Genomic DNA, 22,878 nt, shown 5'->3' on the forward strand with positions numbered 1-22,878 from the left:
GTGGCGCCCCGATGCCTGCGGGCTTTCGGTGTTATATAAACAAATAAATTAATTATTACAATGAATACAAATAAATGTGTAGACTTGACTTTAATTTTGTTTTGCAGTGTTGGTAGTAACCTTAACGACCTATGAGAGAGGAGTGGGCACAGACACTGATTTAAGCCTAAATTATATGAGTTAAAGGAGCATCACAGGCAACCAAACACGGCATCATCAGTAAATTGAATCATATGTGTGGCCAAAGAAACAGTCTTTGGTGCTGTGTGCTCAACAACCTGGTAAATCCACCAATCGATGTGTACAAATGAACAGAGTAAATTGCTACAAAATTCAAATACTTCAAAATGTCTTTAGTGTTTTAAGTGACACGGAAGACACAACACACAGTCAGTCTGATCAAGGCAGACACACTGAATTTGCACAGAGCCTTTCGGAAAGATTACTTCCTCAGGCCCACTTGTCTGCCTATATTTACATATTTAGCTGCATCTGTGTCACATGATGAGCGTGGTAGAAACTAAAATCTAAAAGGCATCACAATGGCACACAAAGTGCAGTCAGACTTTTATGAGGATTCCCGGCCTGACGACTGGGAATATTCATGAGCATGTGAATCCATGTCAGACCCCATGCTGGAGAAAAGCGAGTACCAGGGGAGGCCCGATGGACAGAGCCAGGCGAAAGCAGAGAGTGCAGGGGAAGGAAGGTCCACGAGCTAAGTGCAAGGTAAGGGGCTGCAAGGGCTACACGTGTACAGGCCCAGCCAGGTTAGTGCAGGAGCTGGAGGGGTGAGGGTACCGGAAGGGCAAGTGCCAGTTGACAAGGGTGGTGGGGGCAGGGAGACCAAGTGCAGGAGTAATCTGGATGGGGGGTGCCTGGTGCCCTGTAAGACTCTGAAGGAACTAGGCAGCCAGTCAAGAAGCAGGCAGGGACATTAGCAGGGGAGGGGGAGAGGGAAGGAAGAAGAGAAAAAGTATGTCTTGAGAAGCTTCCGGAACTTAAGGAGATCAGGCCCAAGTCTGAGATGTGCAGGGAGGCCATTCCAGCGACCTGCTGAGGAGAGAGAGATCTACCCCCGCTCTCTGCTTGGAAAAGCATCTGATCTGCAGAGAGTTAGAGCCTGACGACCGAAGAGCTCTAGCAGGGATGAATTTAGCGAGAGTGTGTTGGATGTAGAGGGTTTCCCAGCCTCAGAAAGCCTTGTGAGCAACCGGGAGGCAGTGGAGATATTTTAGGGCTGTAGAGATACGGTCCCTCGGTTTGAGGCCAAGGATAAGTCTTGCAGTGCTATTCTGGATTAGTTGAAGGGGGGGCGAAGGGAGGAGTTAGGCAGATTAAGGAAGAGGCTGTTGCAGTAGTCCAGCCTGGAGAGGACCAGAGCTCTGAAGACACTGAGTTTCTGGGGAAAGGTGAGGAAAGGGAGAATGCCTCAGAGGAGGTGCAGCTGAAAGTGGGCCTTCTTGGCAAGGTCCGTGATGTGAGAGAAGGAGAGAGAGGAGTTGAAGAGGACACCCAGGTTTTTTGCCTCCCAGGACTGTGAGGGGAGGGGCAGATGGAGAGCAGCCAGAGTGAGGGAGGGAGGGAGGGAAAGATGGTCACGTTTAGGTACAAACACGCATTCTATTTCAATTATTTGTCCTAGTAGGAAAATACACAAGTCCATCGCAATACAATGGGCCTTCACATCAGAAATATGAAGTAGCTTCATCAATAATATAATTAAAGCCAGTCTAGTGAAGTTGGGTTGTAGTGCTGTATTTGCAGTAATATGCTCTTTGACGTCACAGGACACCAGAGAATTTCCCAATGCATTTTCACGATGCCATTGGCTGCATCAATATATTCCAGTGTTCACATATAAGAACACAATGCACTGAATCCCTCAATATCGTCACTTCTCCCCAGAGGGGGACCCTTCCCATGGGGCCAGGGAGGTGAGGCCACTACCTGATAGTCCCCCTCTGGGTGTTACTCAGCAGGAGGATCCAAGGGGGGGGGCTCCCTCTGTGTAAGTGTAGAAGACTATCTAGGGAGAACGCGGTATGTTAACCACCATGCCGCCAGACATCACTCACCTAACATGAGAAGGGCCCAAGCACCCTCACCCTCAACGTCTCATCTAGTTACCTCCTAAATAGCAGCCCTGTATATTAGGTAGATGATGCTGTGACAAGGAAGAGTGAGGGAAGAGTGTGTATGGATGACTACAAAAGTACTGATACAAGGAAGAGCAGGGCATGAAAGAGCTCTATGCGGCACCAATATAAACATACTAGCTATCCGAGGCTCGAGAGCCAATCAGCAAAAAAACACAAAAAAAAAAAGTAGGACTCTCCTCAGTGTCAGTCCGGCCCCAGAGGAGCATCGAGCTGGAGATCAAAGTCGCACAGAGAGGACGCGCTGCAGACCGAATCCCTGGAACAGGAAGGTGTTGGCTGAGAAGGCAGAGAAGAGCCAAGACTTACCTGAACGCTGGGGAAACAGAGACCCGGTGGCAGGAAGGCAGTATCCAAGTGATCAAGACAGGACCAGACGTCCAATGAGAAACCAATGTGGCGGAGCCACCAAGAGCAGACCGCGAGACCTTAGGGGAAGCCGAAGAAGCTCGTCAGTGCTGCAGAGGACCGGAACCCTTGCGGACCAAGTTGAAAGCTACGCAGAGGGGTTCAGGAAGAGACATTACAAAGCTGAAAAGGGGTCTGGGACTCACCCTCTCCCTGGCTCTTCAATGTCTATCTGGCCCCGCTGGCCCACCTGATCTCTACTTTTCCCACCAGCGTTCAGCATTACGTGGATGACACACAGCTCTCTTTCAAGCTACCCTTAGCCTCCTCTCCCTCCTCGCCCATTCCTGACTGCCTATACGCTATTCATGGATGGTGCACCTCTAATGACCACTGCCTTAATGCCAGTAAAACCTGTCATTAGGTAAAGCCCCAATTTTTTTAAAAGGGGGATCTATTTCTCGAGAGGGAGAAGATAAAGGTGAGAAAAGATTACCCCTCTCACTACCGGTCAGGGTGGGGTTGGTGGTGCTTTTACAAAGGCAACATATTAGATCAACAGTATCTCACACATTGAGAGAACATCATCAGGAACCAAACATACCACTAGATTAACTATAAAAGGATTTCAATTTATTGATAATTCATTACATCCACACACAACAAATTAACAAATCAAACAAACAAAGAACACATCAAAGTACAAAAATTCAATGTATCAGATAAAAGCATATAATTCATACAGGGGTCAGTATATCTTAATTCACAAAGACTTAACCGATAGAGGTCTTTTCAGATTGTCGACATGTTTCGGCCATTACAAATTGCATTAGACACTATCTCTAGTGTCACTTCACACATTACTATTTCAAGCCTTCTTTGGGACGAACTGATTTCTTCGATTCGGTACTTATACTGTCTTGTACCCCAGAGATATTTCGAAAGGTTTTCCGGAAAACGGTGTGAGTAATTTTGCCCATAGAACTTGAATTATCCAGGGAAAGGTATGATTTTCACAGGTAAAAGCGTGTTATCATATCTAGTCAAAGGGCGGCGGTTAAGTGAGCCCCAATGTTGGTTCATGTTCAGTATTTTGACGGAAGGAGGGCTCTTTTTCACAGCATTCGCCAGAGAGGTAGCTGAATTATGATGCTTTATTTGGTTTCTGAAGCGCATACATCTTAGCACTCGGTGGGTGAGACAACCGTCTGTCGCTCATTAGCCACTAATGCAGTGATCTTGATTCCCGTTGTATAGGTTCTCAAGTCCCTATCGTGTTGGAATCTTGATTCTGGTGCACGCAGATCTAAACACTCCTCCTCCGAAATCAGGCGATCACCTGATTCGGTGGAGGAGTGTGGAGATCTGCGTGCACGAGAATCAAGATTTCCTGCTTTCCATCCCCAATGGGCCATGCAAGGCCAAAAAGTCAAAACACCCCAAGCCTTGCACAGTCCATTGGTCATGCATGGCTGGGGAACAGAAACAGTCAAAGCAAACTCATGTTTCCCTTTGACAGTTTAAGCAGCAGCTCCTCCATAATGGGTGAGGGCACTGGCAGGGCTGCACCCTCTCATCCATTATGGACAAGTCGCACCTGAGTAAATAGCTGTACATCGACAAGCTGTGTGTTCCTCATCACATCCCATCTCCCTTTTAGCTGTTCTCCAATGCAATATTTGTGACTTATTGGTGGAACTTTATCACCACCCACTAGGCAAAACGAAAAAGAAGAGCTTCAACGTTTATATGGGCAGCTGCCATATTTAACAAATTAAGAGGATTCAAGAAGCACAAGCCAAAAGAGTAAATAAAATACCAGTTCTAAGACTTAAGATCCCACTACATAAGTGGTTGAAAACCTGCACTCTTTGCTAAATGTTTAGTAAAGCCAGAAAGAGTTCCTGCCAGTGTGCCCTGTGACAAATCTGAGGATGTCGTCCCTTCTCCGCTAGGGGGAGACCTTCACCATGGGGCCAGGGTGGTGCATCCACAGTACAATAATCCCCCTGGGGGTGGTGCACTGAGGGAGGATCACATGGGGAAGGAAGCTCCTAATGGGATTGGGGACGACTATTCCCAGGAAACGCAGTATGCCCCCATTTCAGTGCCACCAACCCCTTGTCCATTACTAGGTCCTCCCCCCCCCCTCTAGCCAGAAGCAATGTGTTCTGTTGTCAAATTAGTCAAAATAACATTCTTGACAAGACTGAAATATCAACCAAGTATTTTACATCTAGTTTGAAAAGAAGTACTACAAAGAAGATGACTAGAGTCCGAGGATCACTTTGAGGAATCAACATGAGCGGTCTAGCTTCTCATGAGATGTCATTGGCCAGAATGAAAGCAACAAACCAGCGTAGGAGTTCAAAATGAGCTCAGCGGGATACAAAGGGAGAACGATCCTCTGAGGAGGAACTGTGGGAGCCATCTATCAGGCGAGCAGACAGGAAGCTGAACAGGAAGCCGTGAACAGAGAAAAGAGAGAACGCAAACCTGGTCCCAGCTGGAAGGATCCCTCGTGCTGCTTCCGTGGTGAACCTCTGGGCACCCCAGGGCCTGGCGAAGCACCTGCGAGGAAGGTTGCGCAGCCGGGCAGAGTCAGATGTCTGCAGAACCTGCCACTTACCCGAATGTTACCGGAGCCTCGACGAACAACGCATCATCTCGGGAAATGCTGGAATCTACAACACAAACGCTAACAGGTACGCAGCTTGCCCGAGAGGCGTTGGAGGTCCGGGGAAGCAAGTGGTGAAGAGAGAAACTGGAGCAAGACGGCCTGGGACCCTAAAGGGACATTTGCGAGTCTGACCTGCACCCATATGAAAGTGAAACCATAAGTGGGTCTGGGACCCCGAAAATAACCAAGAGAGAGGAATTGTATGCTGAGCAGGAGTGTGAACCGAACAGATACAACAACAAAGTGCGAGTCAGGGACCTGCAGTCATATGAGAAGTGAAAAATAAGAGGGTCTGGGACCCTGAGTGAAAAAGGAACAAACAAGTGTGAAGGCATAATGAAGTACGACACAGAAAACAGACTTCAAGTTCAAACCAAAGAAATTAACTTATACATCAGGATGGTTGAAAGCCTAACTTGCCGTATGCGAAGGTGGGATTTCCCTACCTGAATGACACTAAGGAAAGTGTGAGTCAAAGAGTTCAACTTAAAAGTCTGTGTCGAAAACCTACCCTTGCCCTCACAACTACAACTAACCGGGGGCGCTGTTGTGCGCCAACGAAGACGGATGCCTAGACCAAGGGCTCCGTAACCCAATAAATCAGTTATAAATCATCCTGCGGATGTAGCGTGATAAATGCGATAACGAGACAGACATGTTCACCATAGTCTTGGGCACATGCGGAGCGACTTGGGAAGAAAACCGCAGCTCCAGGCACCAACTACAGCTCCATTCCCCCGAGAAGGAATCAAAGCGGCGAAGGCATCTGTCACCAGCAGAACGGCCTTCGTGCCAAAATATTGCAGCCCTTCGAGTGCCAAGCAGACATTAAGGAAATCAGCGCTACGTTCCTGATCGAGCGCCGCACGGGCTGCAACCCAGAGATGGGTTCCAGTGCACTGGTACAGTCGGAACGGGATAACTAAGCCCGCAATAACCCGCTATACCCAGCAAACCCTGACCACAAGGCGGAGGAAAACGGCATCCCGCTGGGCAGTAGTGACTGTAGTGACGGAACGTTTGAAAACAATCACAGCCCCAGCTGCCTGTGTCGGCGCCGGTGCAGGGGAGCAATCGTCCAGCTCCCAGGCGTCGCATGAGCCGCAGCTCATCCGCACACTGAGACCGGCCGAAGACGGAACACACAGTCCAGCTGTTCCGGTGGCACCGCAGGTGAGCGACAGCTCGGGCGCACATCCCCGAACAGAGGTTACCAGCGCTTGGCACCCAGCCTACTATAAGGAATAGTGATAAACCACGCAACCCAGCCCCTTCCAGATTCACCGGACCCATAAACACTACAAATAACGCCTCCGCGCCCGCACTTGCGGAATACGCCGCCCTGCCACAAAGGACATGACAAGAGGACACAAGGGCACCAACGGCCCAATGGATGCCTATACCAGCGCTGCCAACAGGGAGGACTCCCAGGAAGCCATCCACTCTGCTCAAACACCATGCCAATCCGACACAAACATGGACCCGTATATGGCCGCGCCCCAAGCGGGATTCACAGCGCTTAACTCCAAACTACATGATATTGGTAACAACATCGCCTCCATAAGGGCAGACATGCGTAAAGTAAACACCAGAGTCTCGGAGGCTGAAGACAGGATGAGCACTGTGGAAGAAATGTCGTCCATGCATAGCAAGGCAATAGATGAGATCCAGAAGAACCTAAAAGCTGTATGAGACAAATGCGACGATGTCGAATCCAGATCGTGGCGCAAAAATATCAGTGTGGTGGGCCTGACGGAAAGAACTCTGAATGTATCGATGGAGTAGTTCACAAAGGAAGTCCTCCGGTCAGTTTTTCCAGAAGCACAGTTTTCACAACAGTTTCTTGTAGAGCGAGTGCACAGATCACTAGCCCCACCACCCAAACAAGGTGCTCCTCCACGCACTATAATAGCCTGCCTGCTAAATTATCAGGACAGGCACCAGATCCTGCGGCTGTCGTGTGAAAAAAGGGCCCTGTCTTATGATTCCAACCGGATTCATATATATCCAGATTTCTCCCTCGGGGTACTGGCCGCCAAACGCACATATGACCATGTTAAAGAAATACTAAGGGAGAAGAAGATACCATGACGCTATGCTGTTCCCAGCAAAACTTTGACTACAACAGTCAGGCAGAGCCCACTTCTTCGAAACACCTGAAGAAGCCTTGTCATACATTGAACAAAATATCTCTGAAGTCCCGAACACCGGATGACGGTCAAAGAGCCAGTGCATGTGAAGCACCACCCAAAATACAAGGGAATCCACTAAAACAAATGCTACAGGGTGTGTCGCCCACTCCACTTCCACTTCAACTTCAACTTCAACTTGAGGGTACGGTTCCCACGAGCACCACGTTTTAAAGTTGCCTGATATGGCCATACAAAGCCATCCACTGTTGCAGACTTGTTTCTAGGGGTACACAGTCCAGTTGGAGGGATGGTGAGGGAGGTGTGGGAGGTGGGCAGGGTATGGGTGAACAAAGCAATGAAAACTGACGGCTGGACAAGGAATGACACATAAGACTGATAACTGGCAGAACAATCAACCATTTTTTTTAATCATACATGGGCATCAGGGCTTAAGAATAGCATAAACCTTCTATCCTGGAATGTCAGAGGTCTGGCAAACCCCATCAAAGCCAGGAAAATAAAGGCTTATGTCAGAAGACACAGAATCGACATACTCTGCTAACAGGAGATGCATGCCACTGCAAAGGTTGGGATTCATTTGCCCGAGATTGGGGCCCACTAAGAGTAGACACAGGGTACTCCTCGCAATCCAGGGGAGTGCTAACAATTCTACATCACTGCACAGGATTTCAGTTAGCGAGGTCATCAACAGACAGTGAAGGGCGATACGTGATACTGTGGGGCAGGATAAAGAACCAGGAGATATCATGTTGCAAGTATCACCCCCAGGAGACGCCAAAATCTTATGGGGCTGTGACTTTAGACCTCCGGAAAGACAGAACATCCAAAACCCCAAGACCACAGTGCAAGGCCGCCACAGCCATACTGCATGGCATGTACTACTGGTGGATGTCTGGAGGGAGCTCCATCCGGCCCTGGGGGAATTCACTTTCCAATCATCCGTACACTCATCTAGTTCACAAACAGACAATTGGCTACTCTCACCGGGAATGGTATCGCATGTAGTGGACTGCTCCATCCTTACATGCACCTTTTCGGATCATTCACCAGTTTTTACATTGAATTACAATTGGCCGATGAGACACCAGCGCCGCAGGTATGGCGCATGCCACCGGCCCTACTGAGAGAGGAAACGATTATAGAACCCCTGAGAGCAGACATCATTGAGTTCTTTGCAAACAATATGGGCAGTGTCTCCTCTGTGGCCACGGTATGGGAAACATTTAAGGTCTGGATACAGGGACAACTCCCATCGAGGACAGCGGGCACACTAAAAGCCATAAGAGATTACCTAAACCAGTCGGCGAGCACCCTTCGAACCTTGGAAAATACCCATGCGAACATGCGAGGCATCGAAACCCTTTAACCTCTGCAAGAACAGCTCGAAAGCCAGACGGTACAGCGAGGGAAAGAAAGCAGGCAAGACACTGGCTAAGTTAATTAAGGCCGAATACGGGATCAGACCGATCACATCCATCATGGGGCCGGACAGAGCAGTCCACACAGAGGCCAACAAGATCAACAATGTCTTCCTGAACTTCTATTCCGACCTGTACAAGAATGTTGATCAAGTATCGGAACAAGAACTTAAACAATATGTGTCCACAATCACCTTCCCCAGACTACAGCCGGGTGAGAGGGCACTACTTGACACCCCTCTTACGTTGGAAGAGATTGGCCTCGCGATAAAAGACCTGAAGGCCGGAAAAGCCCCTGGTCTCGACTGCCTTCCAGTTGACTTCCATAAAAGCTACCCAGACGAACTATACCCTAAACTCCTAGAGGTATGGGAAGAATCCTTATCGAGCGGTTCTCTACCAGAATCCATGCCAGAGGCGGTCATTACGGTCCTCCTTAAACCACACAAACCACCACAAGATCCCAAATCGTATCGCCCCCTCTCACTTATCAATACGGACACCAAAATATATGCGAAAGTCATAGCAAATAGGCTACTCCCACAAATGAAAAATCTGATACACCCCGACCAACCAGGATTCCTACCTACAAGATCCACGTCCCTGAACCGGAGTAGGCTCTTTGTGATAAGATCACAACTAGACCCCAAAGTTGCAGCCGTGGCGATATCACTCAACGCAGAAAAAGCATTTGACTCAGTCTAATGGGGATACATGTATGCCATTTTGGCCCATATGGGGTTTGGGCCAGGTTTCCTAAGCTATATCAGGCTCTTTTACAATGATCCCAAAGCTAAAGTAAGCACCAACCATACTCCCTCGCTTTTACGTTAAAGAGGTACGCAACAAGGTTGTCCCCTGTCCCCACTAATATTTGCCCTCACGATAGAGGGAATGGCAGCGCATATAAGACAAACATTCATATAGGGGTATACAAATCTGGGGCCCTCCCCAACTCATCTCGCTATACGCAGATGACAGCCTCTTGTTCATAACAGACCCAGAAAAGAATTTAGCTCCGGTTATGCAAGATATTACGGAGTTCGCCACATTCTTGGGATATAAAATTAACCAAACGAAATCCAAAATTATCCCCTTGACCGCAAAAGCCACGAAATCAATGTTACGGCTCAATTCCATTGGTCACTCAATTCAGCCCGATACCTAGGCATAGTGATTGCTACCGACAGGAACACGCTATACAACACCAACTATGGGCCCTACATCCCACAATTGGAGACCAAACTCACCCTCTGGAATTAACTTCAACATCATTATATGGCCGGATTGCATTGCTCAAGATGGTTGTGGTCCCTAAAGTTCTTTAGCTATTTAGCAATATCCCCATATGGTATGATATATGATAAGGCATTTAAAACGCACCTATACACAAGTGTTTCAAGGCGCGACGAGGCAAGGGAGGGGAAACAGAGGGCAGACAGACAACGATCCTACTAGGCCAGGTGTCATTCAGATCGTGCAAGTGCATGGGAAGGGGGAAGTGTGAAAGTGCGGGGGAAGCGAGAGGGGACAGTGCAGTACATGGGATAATAGAATAAATAATAAGTAAAAGTACGGCCAGCAGGTGGCAAGTGCAGACAACAGGTGTCAAGTGCTGGTAGTGGGACTTTAGGGATACAGAAACAGTCCCCAAGTGCGGGGGTTGCCAGGAAGGCAGTGCAGGTGTGCGACTGGCAGGGGGAGGGGACCTGGGCCCGAGATCAGATGGTGGGCAGGTAACCAGTGCAGTTTCAGTTTCAGCCAGGAAGTCAGCAGGGGAGAGGAGGAGAAAAAGCAGAAGCAAAGAGAAAGGTTTTGAGGTGCTTCTGGAACCAGAGATGATTCTCCTCAAGTTTCAGGGAGGTAGGGAGGCTGTTCCAGAGGGAGGCCCCAGCCGAAGAAAGAGATCTACCACCAACTCGTTGCTTGGAGAAGCGACTGACCCCGAGGGAGTTGGAGGCAGATGAGCGAAGAGCTTGAGAAGGAAAATATTTAGGAAGAGAGAGTTGAAGGTATTGAGGCCCCAGGCCCCAGAATGCTTTGTTGACAATGCAGAGGGTTTATGGCCAGGCAAAGCGTTTTATGATAAACTCCAAAGACTGGCATCCAACTTCGTATGGGGAGGGGGCATGGTCAGGTTGAGCTGGTCTAAATTAAGTGAGGGGCACGACATGGCGGGCTGGCTGCACCGGATTTCACCTTATACTATCATGAGGCACAAGCTCACTATGCCAAATACTGGTTCCAGGACACTGAGGCATATGCTCATATACAGGCAGAGAAGCATTCTGCGGCCCCCATGGACATACGATAATGACATTCACTAAGAATCACAGTAATAGAGGGGGAATTGACCCGGTAGCCTGTACAGCCAGGGTGTGGGAGGCAATATATCGAAGGGTGGGATGCACAACTTCTTATTGGGCCTCCTCCCCACTGTGGCACTACCCGGGGATCACCCTCGCAAAGGAATCGGGACCCGGGGAAGATCCTTATACTGGGGGACTTGTTCTCCGACAGAGAATTTCAAAACCTGGCGGACGCTCGCTCGACATTCGGACAGCGTTTCATAGTATCCCTGCAATACCTCCACCTAAAGGCAGCGCTAAAGTACAAATGGCCCTCGTTCCCTACAGAACCACCCCCCCCATCCGTTTATATTAGGAATCATGGGTCGAGAGGGGTTAGGCGGGAATATCTCCAAAATATACAACACGGTCCAAGCCCATACCCCGTCACAGAATACAATGAAAGCTAAGTGGGAGAGGGACCATGAAATATCAATAGAAGACACACAATGGGCCAGATATTGCCAATACACCAAGACCATTTCTCTCAACACCAACTTCAGGCTGATCCAATTCAAAATTTTGAACTACCTACACATCACCCCCAGTAAAATAGCAAAATTCGACCACTTCAAACAATCTCTGTGCCCCAAATGCAACCATCCTGAGGCCAACTCCTTCCTCATGTACTGGAAATGTACACCCATTAGGCAGTCCTGGGAGGAAGTGGCTTTATACGTCAGCAACATCCTCGAAATACATATACCGGCCACACCTCTGAAGTACCTCCTGGGGGATATAGGAAAGACCCCCCCCCCCCAATCAAGGCACGTAGACTTCTCAATTGCAACTGCTGTGGCCAAATGCAACATACTGAGTCATTGGAAGGTGAAGACAGCCGCCACCATGCATGCCTGGTTCCGCGACATGGTCAAGGTACACGAATGCGAAACGTACTTTACACTCTGTCTCGCACCGAGAAGCGGACCTAAAGTCATATGGGCCCCGCTGCGCTGGTATCTAAACACAGACCCCTTAAGCTGTGCCCCAGATAAGCAAGAGGAGATCACCTAAACTGTACCAAGGTTGTCATATTGTTTTTCAGAAAAGTTGAATGCTGTATGAAAATATATGCAACATAAAGTGTCGTGCATAAATTGTTGCAACTATAATGTGTCCGTCAGAGGAAAAAAAAGTTAAAAAAAAAAAAGAAACTACAACTAACCAATGTGTAGGGATGTCAAAGTCAAAACATGCAGTGTTTAACTCAAAGTTCTGAGCATCTTCCAGCTCACAGCTTCCTTTCAGCTCCCCTTCCCCAAACACAAGAAAGTTCCATGAAAAAGGCTCAAAGTTTACCTTTGTCCAGTTCAAGATGATATAGTTCAACACCAGTCCTTCAGGTTTCCCTTCCCCAAGTTTCAAGTAACGCAGTTCAAAACAAGAAGGGTCTTCAGACTCCGATCCCAAGGGTTCTTGAGACCCCAATCCCAAGACAACAATTAAAGTTCCTTTAGTCTCAGGATTTCCTTCCCCAAGACTTGTGTTTTAATTATAATTGCTTTAGTTTTCTAGAAGTCTTAAACAAACACCAGATCAGCCTGTCCCTCTTTCGGTCGTGCCTCGCCAGCTCTTCTGCAGTGGTTTCCTTTGGCTTGTTTTACGGTGTCTTTAGCTTTCACCATTCAGGGGTCCTCCGGTCTAGGCGCAGTTGTCAGACCACCCATCACAGGTCATGCAAACAAGGCCCTAGGATCTTCAGCTTTCACCCACAGGATACTCAGTACTTAGCTCCTTAGCACCAAGCCACTGACACTTGACTACTTTTATTGGGCCCTTGGCTTAGTGTATAATCTTGTATTCAACTGGCTTCTCCTTGGTCGCCTTGTGGCGCTGCCACCATGTATCACACGATGTATCACACACCCCTTTCCCGATTGTAGCTTTGTTACACTGCATTTATTCATTAATGTTCACTGTTTGGCTTCCCTTACTCTTTAATATATTAGAGTTCCAGATTTGGATTAATTCATTGTGCCACATATGTTTTAAAGTACATATTTCAGCTCAGAGTTCAAGGTTCTCGTATATGGCTTAATTAAATTCAGTATTCAATGTATAGTTTGCTTTAAATGGTAAATTGGTATTTAATTTGATACGCACAACAACTACCAAGGATCAGTTTATCAAATCAAACCAAGCGAGAATCGCTGAAAAAACATCAAGATCCGATTCTCCAAAATCAGTAGCAGAGATTCTCATAGATGACACACTAATGAACGTCAGCATCTAGTCGGATAATGAAGCAGTGCAAACTATGACACCTGATGCAAGAGCACAAGATAAGGATCAAACACATCTATCAGACATTGAAGCAACTCCAATCTTGAAAGAAAAAAGAAATGTAATCCACGAAAGAGATTTCGAAACTTTGGAACAAAAATGCAAACGGCTAACCAATACAGAATCATAGCCGGAGTAATTAGAATCAAGCTAAAACAGACTTCCAGCAGCGAGAGACAAATGCTAAGAGGTCTAGAGAAGAACTACCGAGAGCTGCACATACAGTTCACTACAGATCAAGAACAGAGGCCTACGACAAACTAAGTGCAAAAAGAAAAGAGCTAAGATGGACACTCAGAATGGAACAGAGAGTCAGTAACAAGAATGATCTCATTTTAAACAGAAGATCAGTACTGTCGATATTTCATCAAATTTCTAAATTTAAGGCCGTAAACTCAGAAGATCTGATCATTGTCGAACCTTGGCATGAACACCGCAGAGCGGAAACACTTTTACTCATTGGATCATCTACAATACACAAACTCATCTTCAACAGCAAACATGAAATTCACAGTCTTGGTTACAATTTGGAAGATACAATGAAGGAAGATGGTCACACAGGAAAGACAGCGATAAACAGGATAAATACAGATAACGACAAATACACAGAATTTGTGAACGACTATCACAAAAACGAGAGGACCAAAACAATAAAAGGACACGAAAAAGAACACACTAAGGAAAAGTGTGATAACAACGCAGAAACCATTAACACAACAACTGTACAAAAAATATCAAAGACCAAGCCATAAAGGCAAAAAGTATGAATGCAACTAATATCCCACATAGTAACCGAGGGAAAAGAGAAAAGAGCACAAAAAGAACACAGAGTGTAGCAACAAGAACCATCATTCAAACGGTACAGAACAGCAAAACCCAGCAAGAACCGAACCATAATTCAGACAATAAACAGGGAATCTGGGCATGGCTACCAAAAGCGCTCACAATGCATCGGAAAAAATAGCTATTCATGAACAAAGATCACAAGACAACGTCGACTCAACAAGAAGCAGAACTATTCCGCAAAGTGAAATTATGCTCGTGGAGCACACAAGGTCACTCCCATTTGACCATGCCGGGAGAAGTAAACCTTGGAGACTATGACTTCATATGTCTCCAGGAGACCTGGTTAGTACATCCTCCGACCATGGAAGGTTACCAAATCATATTGGCCCCAGCAGCCAAAGGACATCTAGGACGGCCAACTTCAGGCCTTATGATTGCATGCCGCAAAGGATGCGGGTTATCTATAGAAACAACACTAAATCGCAAATCTGTTAATCTTGGCTGTGACCGTTATCTGGAAACAAATAAATAACAAAAAGAATGCACTAAAAACAGCAGTAATCGCTAACACCTACTGGAACCCAGCTGCCATCAGTGAGAAAGCATTTATTTCATTGTGTGAACAACTGATTGACGAGTCCATGGCTACGCTATTGGGGACCTTCCTACTGATATGCGGTGACCTAAATGCAGTTTGTAAAACTCAGAAAAGAAGCCGAACAAAAAACCAGTACTCCCTGGCAGAACAGCGAGTTAAAGCTTGGCTCAACTTGTCTCAATCACGTGAATTGCACAACCTTGACGACGCCTTCACACAACCAAATAGAACACCAACTTGGGAGCGAGCAGACTCAGTTGCAACAATTGATTATATTTTTGTCTCCCAGCCGTTGTTACGTGCCACAGCCTCGTTTAACGTCCGTCGTACAACCGCCAGTGACCATAATCTATTGGAGACATGCTGGCTAATTCCAGGCAAGATGAACCCTCGAGCACACACTCAAATTGAGGCCAACGTTCAAGGTTCTCGGATCAAACTGAGTGCAACAGCAATCAAGGACTTGACACTAAAATACACAGCAAATTCCCAGTTGGGACAAATCAAAGCAGTCGACTACCAACCACTGCTAGCGGCATATAAACATCCAAAAACAGGCCAGAAAGCCGCAGGAACCAAGAAAAACCATGCTTACAATAATAGAACTAGTCGAAAGGAGATGCGAATATAGAAGAGCCACGAGAATAGCAACAACAAAAAAACAATCCACATCAGAAGAAGACGCAAAAGTCAAAGACCTGAAAATAGAATACAAGGCATGGGTAAGATCTCATCGAAACAAACTATCAGATGGACGCAGAAGACATTCCAAAAGCTCTAATCACGCACAAGGCGAGAGACTTCTGGTCCCTCTTGAGAGCCACTGAAGCTCCACTGGAAAACTCAATATCAAATAACATCATCCAGAATACCTGGGAAAATAATTTTGCTGAAGTGTTTAAATCCGTCATAACTGAAGACATAGAAGATTTTCAATATATCACATACAGGGGTAACCGCCTGACAATAGTTAAAGCATACTTTTAATGCTGTATGCCATTATTCAAAACACAAGGGGATTAATTGGTGCTTGCAAAGGTCACCACTATTCTAAACTCGTGTCAAAGTCTAAAGGATCCCAACGGGGAAAGGGGCTCCATGCACATTCATTCGTACATGTAAACACAAAATGTATACATGGTGTACATTTATTACAACAAATATATTCACCAAGGCTAATCAAGGTATGAAAACTGGATGCTTTCAGGAACAATCAAGTAGCATTTTTTAGGAACATAAGCCCTAAAGGCCTTCTGCAGCGAAATGTTTACAGAGGTGTAGGTCGTTCACATTTATTTGTATTCCATCAAGACATCACATTAGTTGTAGACTGAGGAGTATGAATGCAAAAAGAAAAGACAAACAATTAAATGCAAAAGAGAACATAAGATTCATTTACAAAGGTTTAGTGCAGTGAGGTATGGTGATAGACTGAAGTAAGGCAAAAGCATGTCTAATAGGCGCTTTTCTCTAGTGCAAGCGCAAACATATAGAAAAGGTGCTTGTCCTTATAGAGTCAGGGCAAGACCTATATGTATCTAGACATTAGTCTGTTAGCTATAGGTGACCAATCCTTAGAAGATTTTCAGCATAACAACACAAATTGGATTAACCTCGAAAATAAAGAAGACATCTTCGAGGTAATCAAAAAGCTGAAAAACTCCAGGGGCCCTGGACCCGACGGTATCAGCAACTTTGAACTCAAGGCACACCCCAAGGAATGGGCTGATTTGCTGAGTGTAATCTTCCGGCGATGTGCAGACACGAGATCTTTGCCCACAACATGGACAATATCGATGATAATTCCAATCTTTAAAAAAGGGGACATAAAAGACCCCATAACTTCCGGCCGATAGCCCTGCTTGATGATATGGGAAAGGTCTACAGATCCCTACTCTTAAGGAAATTTCAAACCTGGGCCGCTTCAGCAAATTGTAACGATCACCAGCAAGCAGGCTTTAAGAAAAATGCTGTGACAGCTGGAAACATATTGATATTCAGCATCTTGAAAAGCAAAGCCTTACAACACAGACAACAGCTTTTTGTCGTGTTCGTAGATTTCACTCAATCGTTTGACCGCATCGAAAGACATCGCCTGTGGAAAAAACTAAAAGATTGGCATTGTCCAGAAGATATCTTGGCTCCAATTCGCCCCCTACATCACAACACTTCGATGAGGGTGCGCCTAAGTTGAGAAGGAGACTTATCGGCAGAAATTCCTATCGCACGTGGAGTCAAGCAAGGATGCCCACTGGCCTCAGCTCTATTCCTGGCCTACATAGGGGACCTTCAAGAGACCGCTGGGTCGATTTGTGCATTCCACCCAAAAATTGGAAACACGATTGGGCGACTTCTCTACGCTGACGATCTAACATTATTCGATCAGACACCAATCGGACTGCAGCGGCAACTCAATGGTCTCCTACACTATACAGACGAAAATGTCCTTGAGATTAAAGAAAAAACCAAAATCATGATTCTGCAAAAAACTTAAAAGAAAACCGAAGATATAAAATGGCATCTGGGGGAATCAAAAATTGAGACAGTCCAAAACTTCAAATACTTAGGAGTACATCTGGACAGTTCCAAACACGAAACCACTATGCAATCAGTTCTCCACGAAAAGATAAAAAAACTAGCGGCTCAGGCAAAAGCAATAGATAGAAAATTCGGTAAGTTTTCGTTTACTCCAACCATACATTTCTACAAAACGAAGGTGGTGCCCGCCGTGACATACGGCACTGAAGCCTTGCCGACCATTCCAAAGAACCTCTGGTCCAAATTAGAAGCCTCTTTCTGGAGACTGGTGCTTAAACTGCCGAATTCTACATCAGGAGTCGCAATAAGGAGGGAATTTAGTCTTCAATCTCTTGAGTGCACTGTGAGTTGTAATTCAATAATGCTCTACAGGAAGTGCAGGATGGTTGACAGCAACGACATTTTTAAAATGATAAAGCGTGAAATGGATACAGGCAAATGTGAGATGTTGACAAACTGGCAAAAGGAAAACAAACTCTTACTTGACACCATTGCCTCAGATGAAGAAGAACTCAAACATAACCCATGCAGAATCCTGCGCAAAATCAAGGAATTAGACTGGCCAAGGACGACTGAAACAGTGGCCAAACAAAAACTGACCTCACACCTACTTTGCAATACAAAAAAATTGAACGAATTGCAAAATTACATAAAGAAATTTCCAAACAGATGGGCACGCAACTTGATACTAAGAGCACGCCTAAACTTAATAGAAACCAATGAAATTCTGCATATCAGAGGTCTCGCACAATCACCAAGTTGCCGATTCTGTCACGACACATTGCCTCAACCACAAGAAACTATTCGTCATCTTTTGATGATTTGTCCGGGGACACGTTTAAGAAGACAAAGCTACCTGTCTCATGTGGTAGGAACAGACACACTGCCAGAGGAAGAAACCTGGTGGTGTAGGCGCATAGGTGAAGACAGAATCAGCTGGCAAATCGCCACAGCAAAAATTTTGGAACACATTGTGAACAATCTGCTGAACAGAAATCAGCGACTCGTCGGGAATTGAGCTGCAACAACATTTAAGCAATAAACTCAAATGAAACAAATGATTTAAGCTAACTTAGACAAATTATGATCGGACTACTATATTGTAAAAATCAAATGTTGATTAAACAATAAATAAATTTGATACTCAACGTGTGCTGAATTTATCACAATGCTTAGTTTCCATTTAGTTGGGTATTCAATATGCATTGCTTTTTCAAATATCGAATTTCCATTCAGTTCAATACTCAATAGGCAGGTAAGTATGTATTCTTCTGGACAGTTACTCACTTGTGGTCCGTATGGTTTAGTGGTGCCTCTCCAACACTCGCCTGTCTTCTCCACTGTCACCCGGTAGTTTGCTGCAACTTCCTTTCGCCTCCTGAAGTCGAGGTCGGAAAACCCACTGTTGCGAACTCTTGTTTGTTTGCTATGTGCTTCCTGCTTCACCACAGCGTCTTTGATGCTGGTCTTCCAACGCGGACAGCATCCTCGGCATTTCGGACTCCTTCTCAGACCCGGCTGCCCGCGCTTGTTCTGGAGGATTCCAGGCTTGTGGGGGACACAGAGCCCACTTACATCGGGTCCCACAAGCTCAATGGAACTTCTGCCGGCGTCCTAGTTCTTCCTCCTGGGCAACGGCAGCTACCTCCTTTCACAGGTCTCCTGCTGCTTCTCCTGTTGTGCTCTGCCGAGCTGGGCAGGTCTCTCTTTATACACCTTCAGCCCCTTGACAGGCTGCAGGTGTGGAACTCTCTGCCTAACCACAATTACAGGGACATACCTGCCCCTCATAGTTCCTTACAGGCATCTTCTTTGCCCCAGCACCAGAGCGGTGAAAAGGGGTAATCTTCAATACTCTTAGTTGCATCTTCTTAATCTTAGGAAATGTTATATGAGAAGATTTGAATGGGAACTTGCTTACAATAACCTACAAAGGTTGGGGAGGGTTAGGGTGGTTGTCAGTAGGGAAAGGGGGATGCCATGTCTTTTCCAAATTATATCTGACCCATTTCCCTCTCTTTTGGGCACATTTGAGTCAATGGCCTTTCATACCCTTTTCTTGGTCGTTGGGAGATGTCTGACAATAACCCATTACTGTCCTTGGTTCTTCTTGGAAGGGAGGAATACTGTGTCTCACCTGAGTATATTACACTCCCAATCCTCAAGGACCCTCCACCCAAATGATCCTCCCTTGCTTCTCCACCCACAGGGTCAGGATCCAAGAGCAATGGCCTTTCCATGGCCACCTGAGTAGAGGATCCAAGGGGAGTAGGAGTGAGAATACCCTCAGGTTTGTCACATAAGGGAAAGTTGTATGCTTGGCAGGAGAGTAAACCAAGCATATACAATCCTACATTGAGAGTTTGGGACCTGCACTGATGTGAAAGGCAAAAGACCTAAAGCAACAAGTAACAAGAGGGTCTGGGACTCTGTAAGAGAATGAGAGAGTCCACGAGAGGACAACAGCTTGGCAGGAGAGTAAACCAAGCTGTTTAGATCCTTGCGAGTTTGGGACCCGCACGCATATAAGAAGTTGAGAATAAGAGGGTCAAGGACACAGAAAGTGACAAGGACCTAATCCTATGCTTGTTAGGGAAGTGTGCCAAGTTGGTGGGATACGAGAACTGTGAATCTAAGAAGTGTATCCTTGTAAATTATTGAGTGACATTTACCTAAAAAGGATACAGGGCTCAGAAGCCCTAAAGGAATGAAATTAGAAGAAGTCTAGTGGAAAGGAACGCAACCCTAGCCTTGGAGTCCTATACATATGGACATTGTTTATTTAATCACTTTTGATTGCCTGAGAGACTGGCATATTTTCTCTTTATTGGAACTACCATGAACATTTTACTTTAGGAAGAGACCATCCTGGCACAGCTGGTTTAAGTTGTTTGTGTTGGGGACAGAAGTAGGCTTTTGGAGACATGACAGTGACAGACTTTTTTGTTTTGGACATCCTGGCGATTTTCTTAGTTTGCTTTGAGGCAGGGAAACCTAAATAAAAGTCTGTCCCCAAAAATATGCCACCATTGTGTCTGAGGTTTACTTCTGCAGCCTTACAGCCCCTATATATTATGTTTGCTTCCTATTCCTGCTTCTGCAATCCCCTTCAGGATTAGAGTGGTGGCTGTGGGAGGGAAAACACTGCACAGATTTAGATTAACCTTGAGCAGACCGTAACTGAGGATTGAATTAGAGATTCTGAAACATTTGCTGTGTTGTGGTGGGGCCCAGGTGGAGCGGACACACCCCACCGATGAAGGGAGCATAGTCTTCTGCCACCCACATATGCGCAACACACACTGTCATTTGGCTTGATGCTCGAGTGAAGACTCAGACAGAAATGAAAAATGAAAGCTGAAAAAAAAGGATGCGTTGTTTTCCCATTCAACCACCCGTATTAACCTTCAGGCAGAAACATTTTGCCTAGAGATGAAAAACAAAATCAACCCTAATGGATAGTAGCATCCAGACTACCCAAACTCCACAGGCCCAGAGAGACGTACCTCAAGTGATGGACACAAATCCCCTTTCAAGAACCTTAATTATGGGACACACTCCTGGGTGACAAGAGCATGGACCCTGTCTCCTAACCCTGAACTATCAGTTCCTCAACCAGGCAGCCTCAGCCTCTTTCAGCCACTGCAGTACATGTAAGAGTTCATATCAAGGAAGACTGCCTAAAACGCTTTATGAAGACAAGCTTACCCAGGTGACAAAAAGGACCAAGACTAAATCTGGGCTGGGTGAGGAAGAATTCTTTTGAGGGAAAAGCAGAGACCTTGCAATGTAAATGGGATATCTCATCGCACAACCTCATCCGAGCCACAGGGGACACAATCGAACACATCTCTACTGACCTCTGGTACTGAATCCACCCATACAGTGTCACTTCCTGGCCTAGGTGTGTCAAGCGCAGCTCTCCACAGGTGTGTGTCCTGTTGACGAAGCTGTTCAAGTCTGCAAGAAGAAAACGAAGTCAAGCTTTGAAGAGAAATCAAACATGCAGCCAGTGGCATATAGGTATCATTTAAATTACATGTTCCCATTCAGGAAGGGGACGGGGGAGTTGAGGGGTTTTGAGGAGGATCACATTAAATTGGCAGTCTTTGCTTATTTTTAGAATGTAAACATTTATTTTCCCCACTTTATTAATCTTGAATGCGTGCCAAATTACTTGGTTTTAGTTCATGTAACGCTCAGGATTTCTTTTCTCTCTTCAACATTTCTCTCATTCGTAAAGCATGCAATTTGTTGGAGGCTCTGGCAGGAGTGAGTGTACACAGTGCACACTGCATAGTAAATAAAGGGTCCCTTAAATAGCAGTACAAACTGGGCAGCAAGAGCAGAGTGAAACATTGCTCCTATAAGCAGGGTCCTAATAGGAAAGCTTAATGTCCTCAGAAAATGCTTAGCATTAAAAATAAAAGGTTGAGTCTGACAGTGCTAAATGATCAACTCTACAGTGCACATACACCAAAATACGTCAGGAACGGGAATGCATGTCCGCAGTCAATTCCTGCTACAAGGTGTCAAATTTCCATAAAGTATGGTTTACTATCTGAACCTTGACCCCAGGGTTTGAAATCTGCCAGAGGAGTAAGAAAGACCAGGTGATGTTGAGACTTTCCTGAGTGAATGCTGAGATATGAATAACTAAATGTCAGGAAACCAGGTCATCGTGGGACCTGGCAATACGAGTGCTGCAACCAAAAGGTCTGGAGTGGACAATCCATCTTGATGGCTATGGTTCAGAGGACCCATCTGGTGAAACGCAATACCAGAGATTGGAGAGAAATCAGACAACACAGCAGGGAACGCTCACCAAGAGTTCTGCTCAAGCTGGAAGATAAAAGGCTAAGGCAAAGAGTGAAGAAAAGACTGAGAAGCAGGAGAGCTCAGAAAGAAGAGGTTGAAAGCTGAAAGACCAGCCGAGGACCCAACTGAGTAACATGGGCAACTACTTTAATTTGTTTTTAAGACTAGGAGAAGACTTTATTGCCACAACTCAGAGATTGCTTTCTAGTCGTTGCAGATAATACCTCCCCACTCTTTTGGGGAAGTTACCTACACTCAGGGAATATGAAATCTTTATGGTGATGTGCCAAAGACTCCCCCCTCCAAGAGCTCAGCCTACAGGAATCAATACACCTGACAGGCCGGGGGCTTGAGTGAAAAGGCAGGAGCAGAATCGTCAGAGCTAGAGGGACAAAGAACAAAACAATTGTTCAAGAAATGCAGCCAAGTAGTGCCGGAAAACAAACAGCCAACACCTCCCACAATTACCCACTCTTACATGCTCCGTAGAGACAATATACCAGTAACCTACTAGTATCACATGCAGAAACAAGGAGGGTGTATGGTGAAGGAAGGGTGTGCCAGTATTCCAGGAACACTGGTGTGAAAGCAGCAAAGCGTCGAAAAGGTGCCCAGGAGCAATCCAATGTTCAAACAGCAAAGCGTCCCAAAAGGTGTTCAAAGCAATCCGGTGTTAAAGCAGCAGAGCGTCCCAAAAAGTGTTCAAAGCAATCTGGTGTTAAAGCAGCAAAGCGTTCCAAAAAGTGTTC

The 22,878-nt window shown here is 46.0% G+C and overlaps 1 protein-coding gene across 3 annotated transcripts in view; it reads right to left on the reverse strand.

Moving 5' to 3' along the window:
- DARS2 (aspartyl-tRNA synthetase 2, mitochondrial) overlaps window positions 1-22,878 on the reverse strand; it is a 530,183-nt gene that overhangs the window by 360,775 nt on the left and 146,530 nt on the right. For all 3 annotated transcript variants that reach the window (XM_069641110.1, XM_069641109.1, XM_069641111.1), the window contains one exon: window positions 21,172-21,271. In XM_069641110.1, the coding sequence (XP_069497211.1) occupies window positions 21,172-21,271 (100 nt within the window). The remainder of the gene's footprint in view (window positions 1-21,171; window positions 21,272-22,878) is intronic.

Source organism: Ambystoma mexicanum, chromosome 1q, assembly GCF_040938575.1.
Source record: "Ambystoma mexicanum isolate Mex_15411 chromosome 1q, UKY_AmexF1_1, whole genome shotgun sequence".
NCBI classification, from domain to species: Eukaryota; Metazoa; Chordata; class Amphibia; order Caudata; family Ambystomatidae; genus Ambystoma; species Ambystoma mexicanum.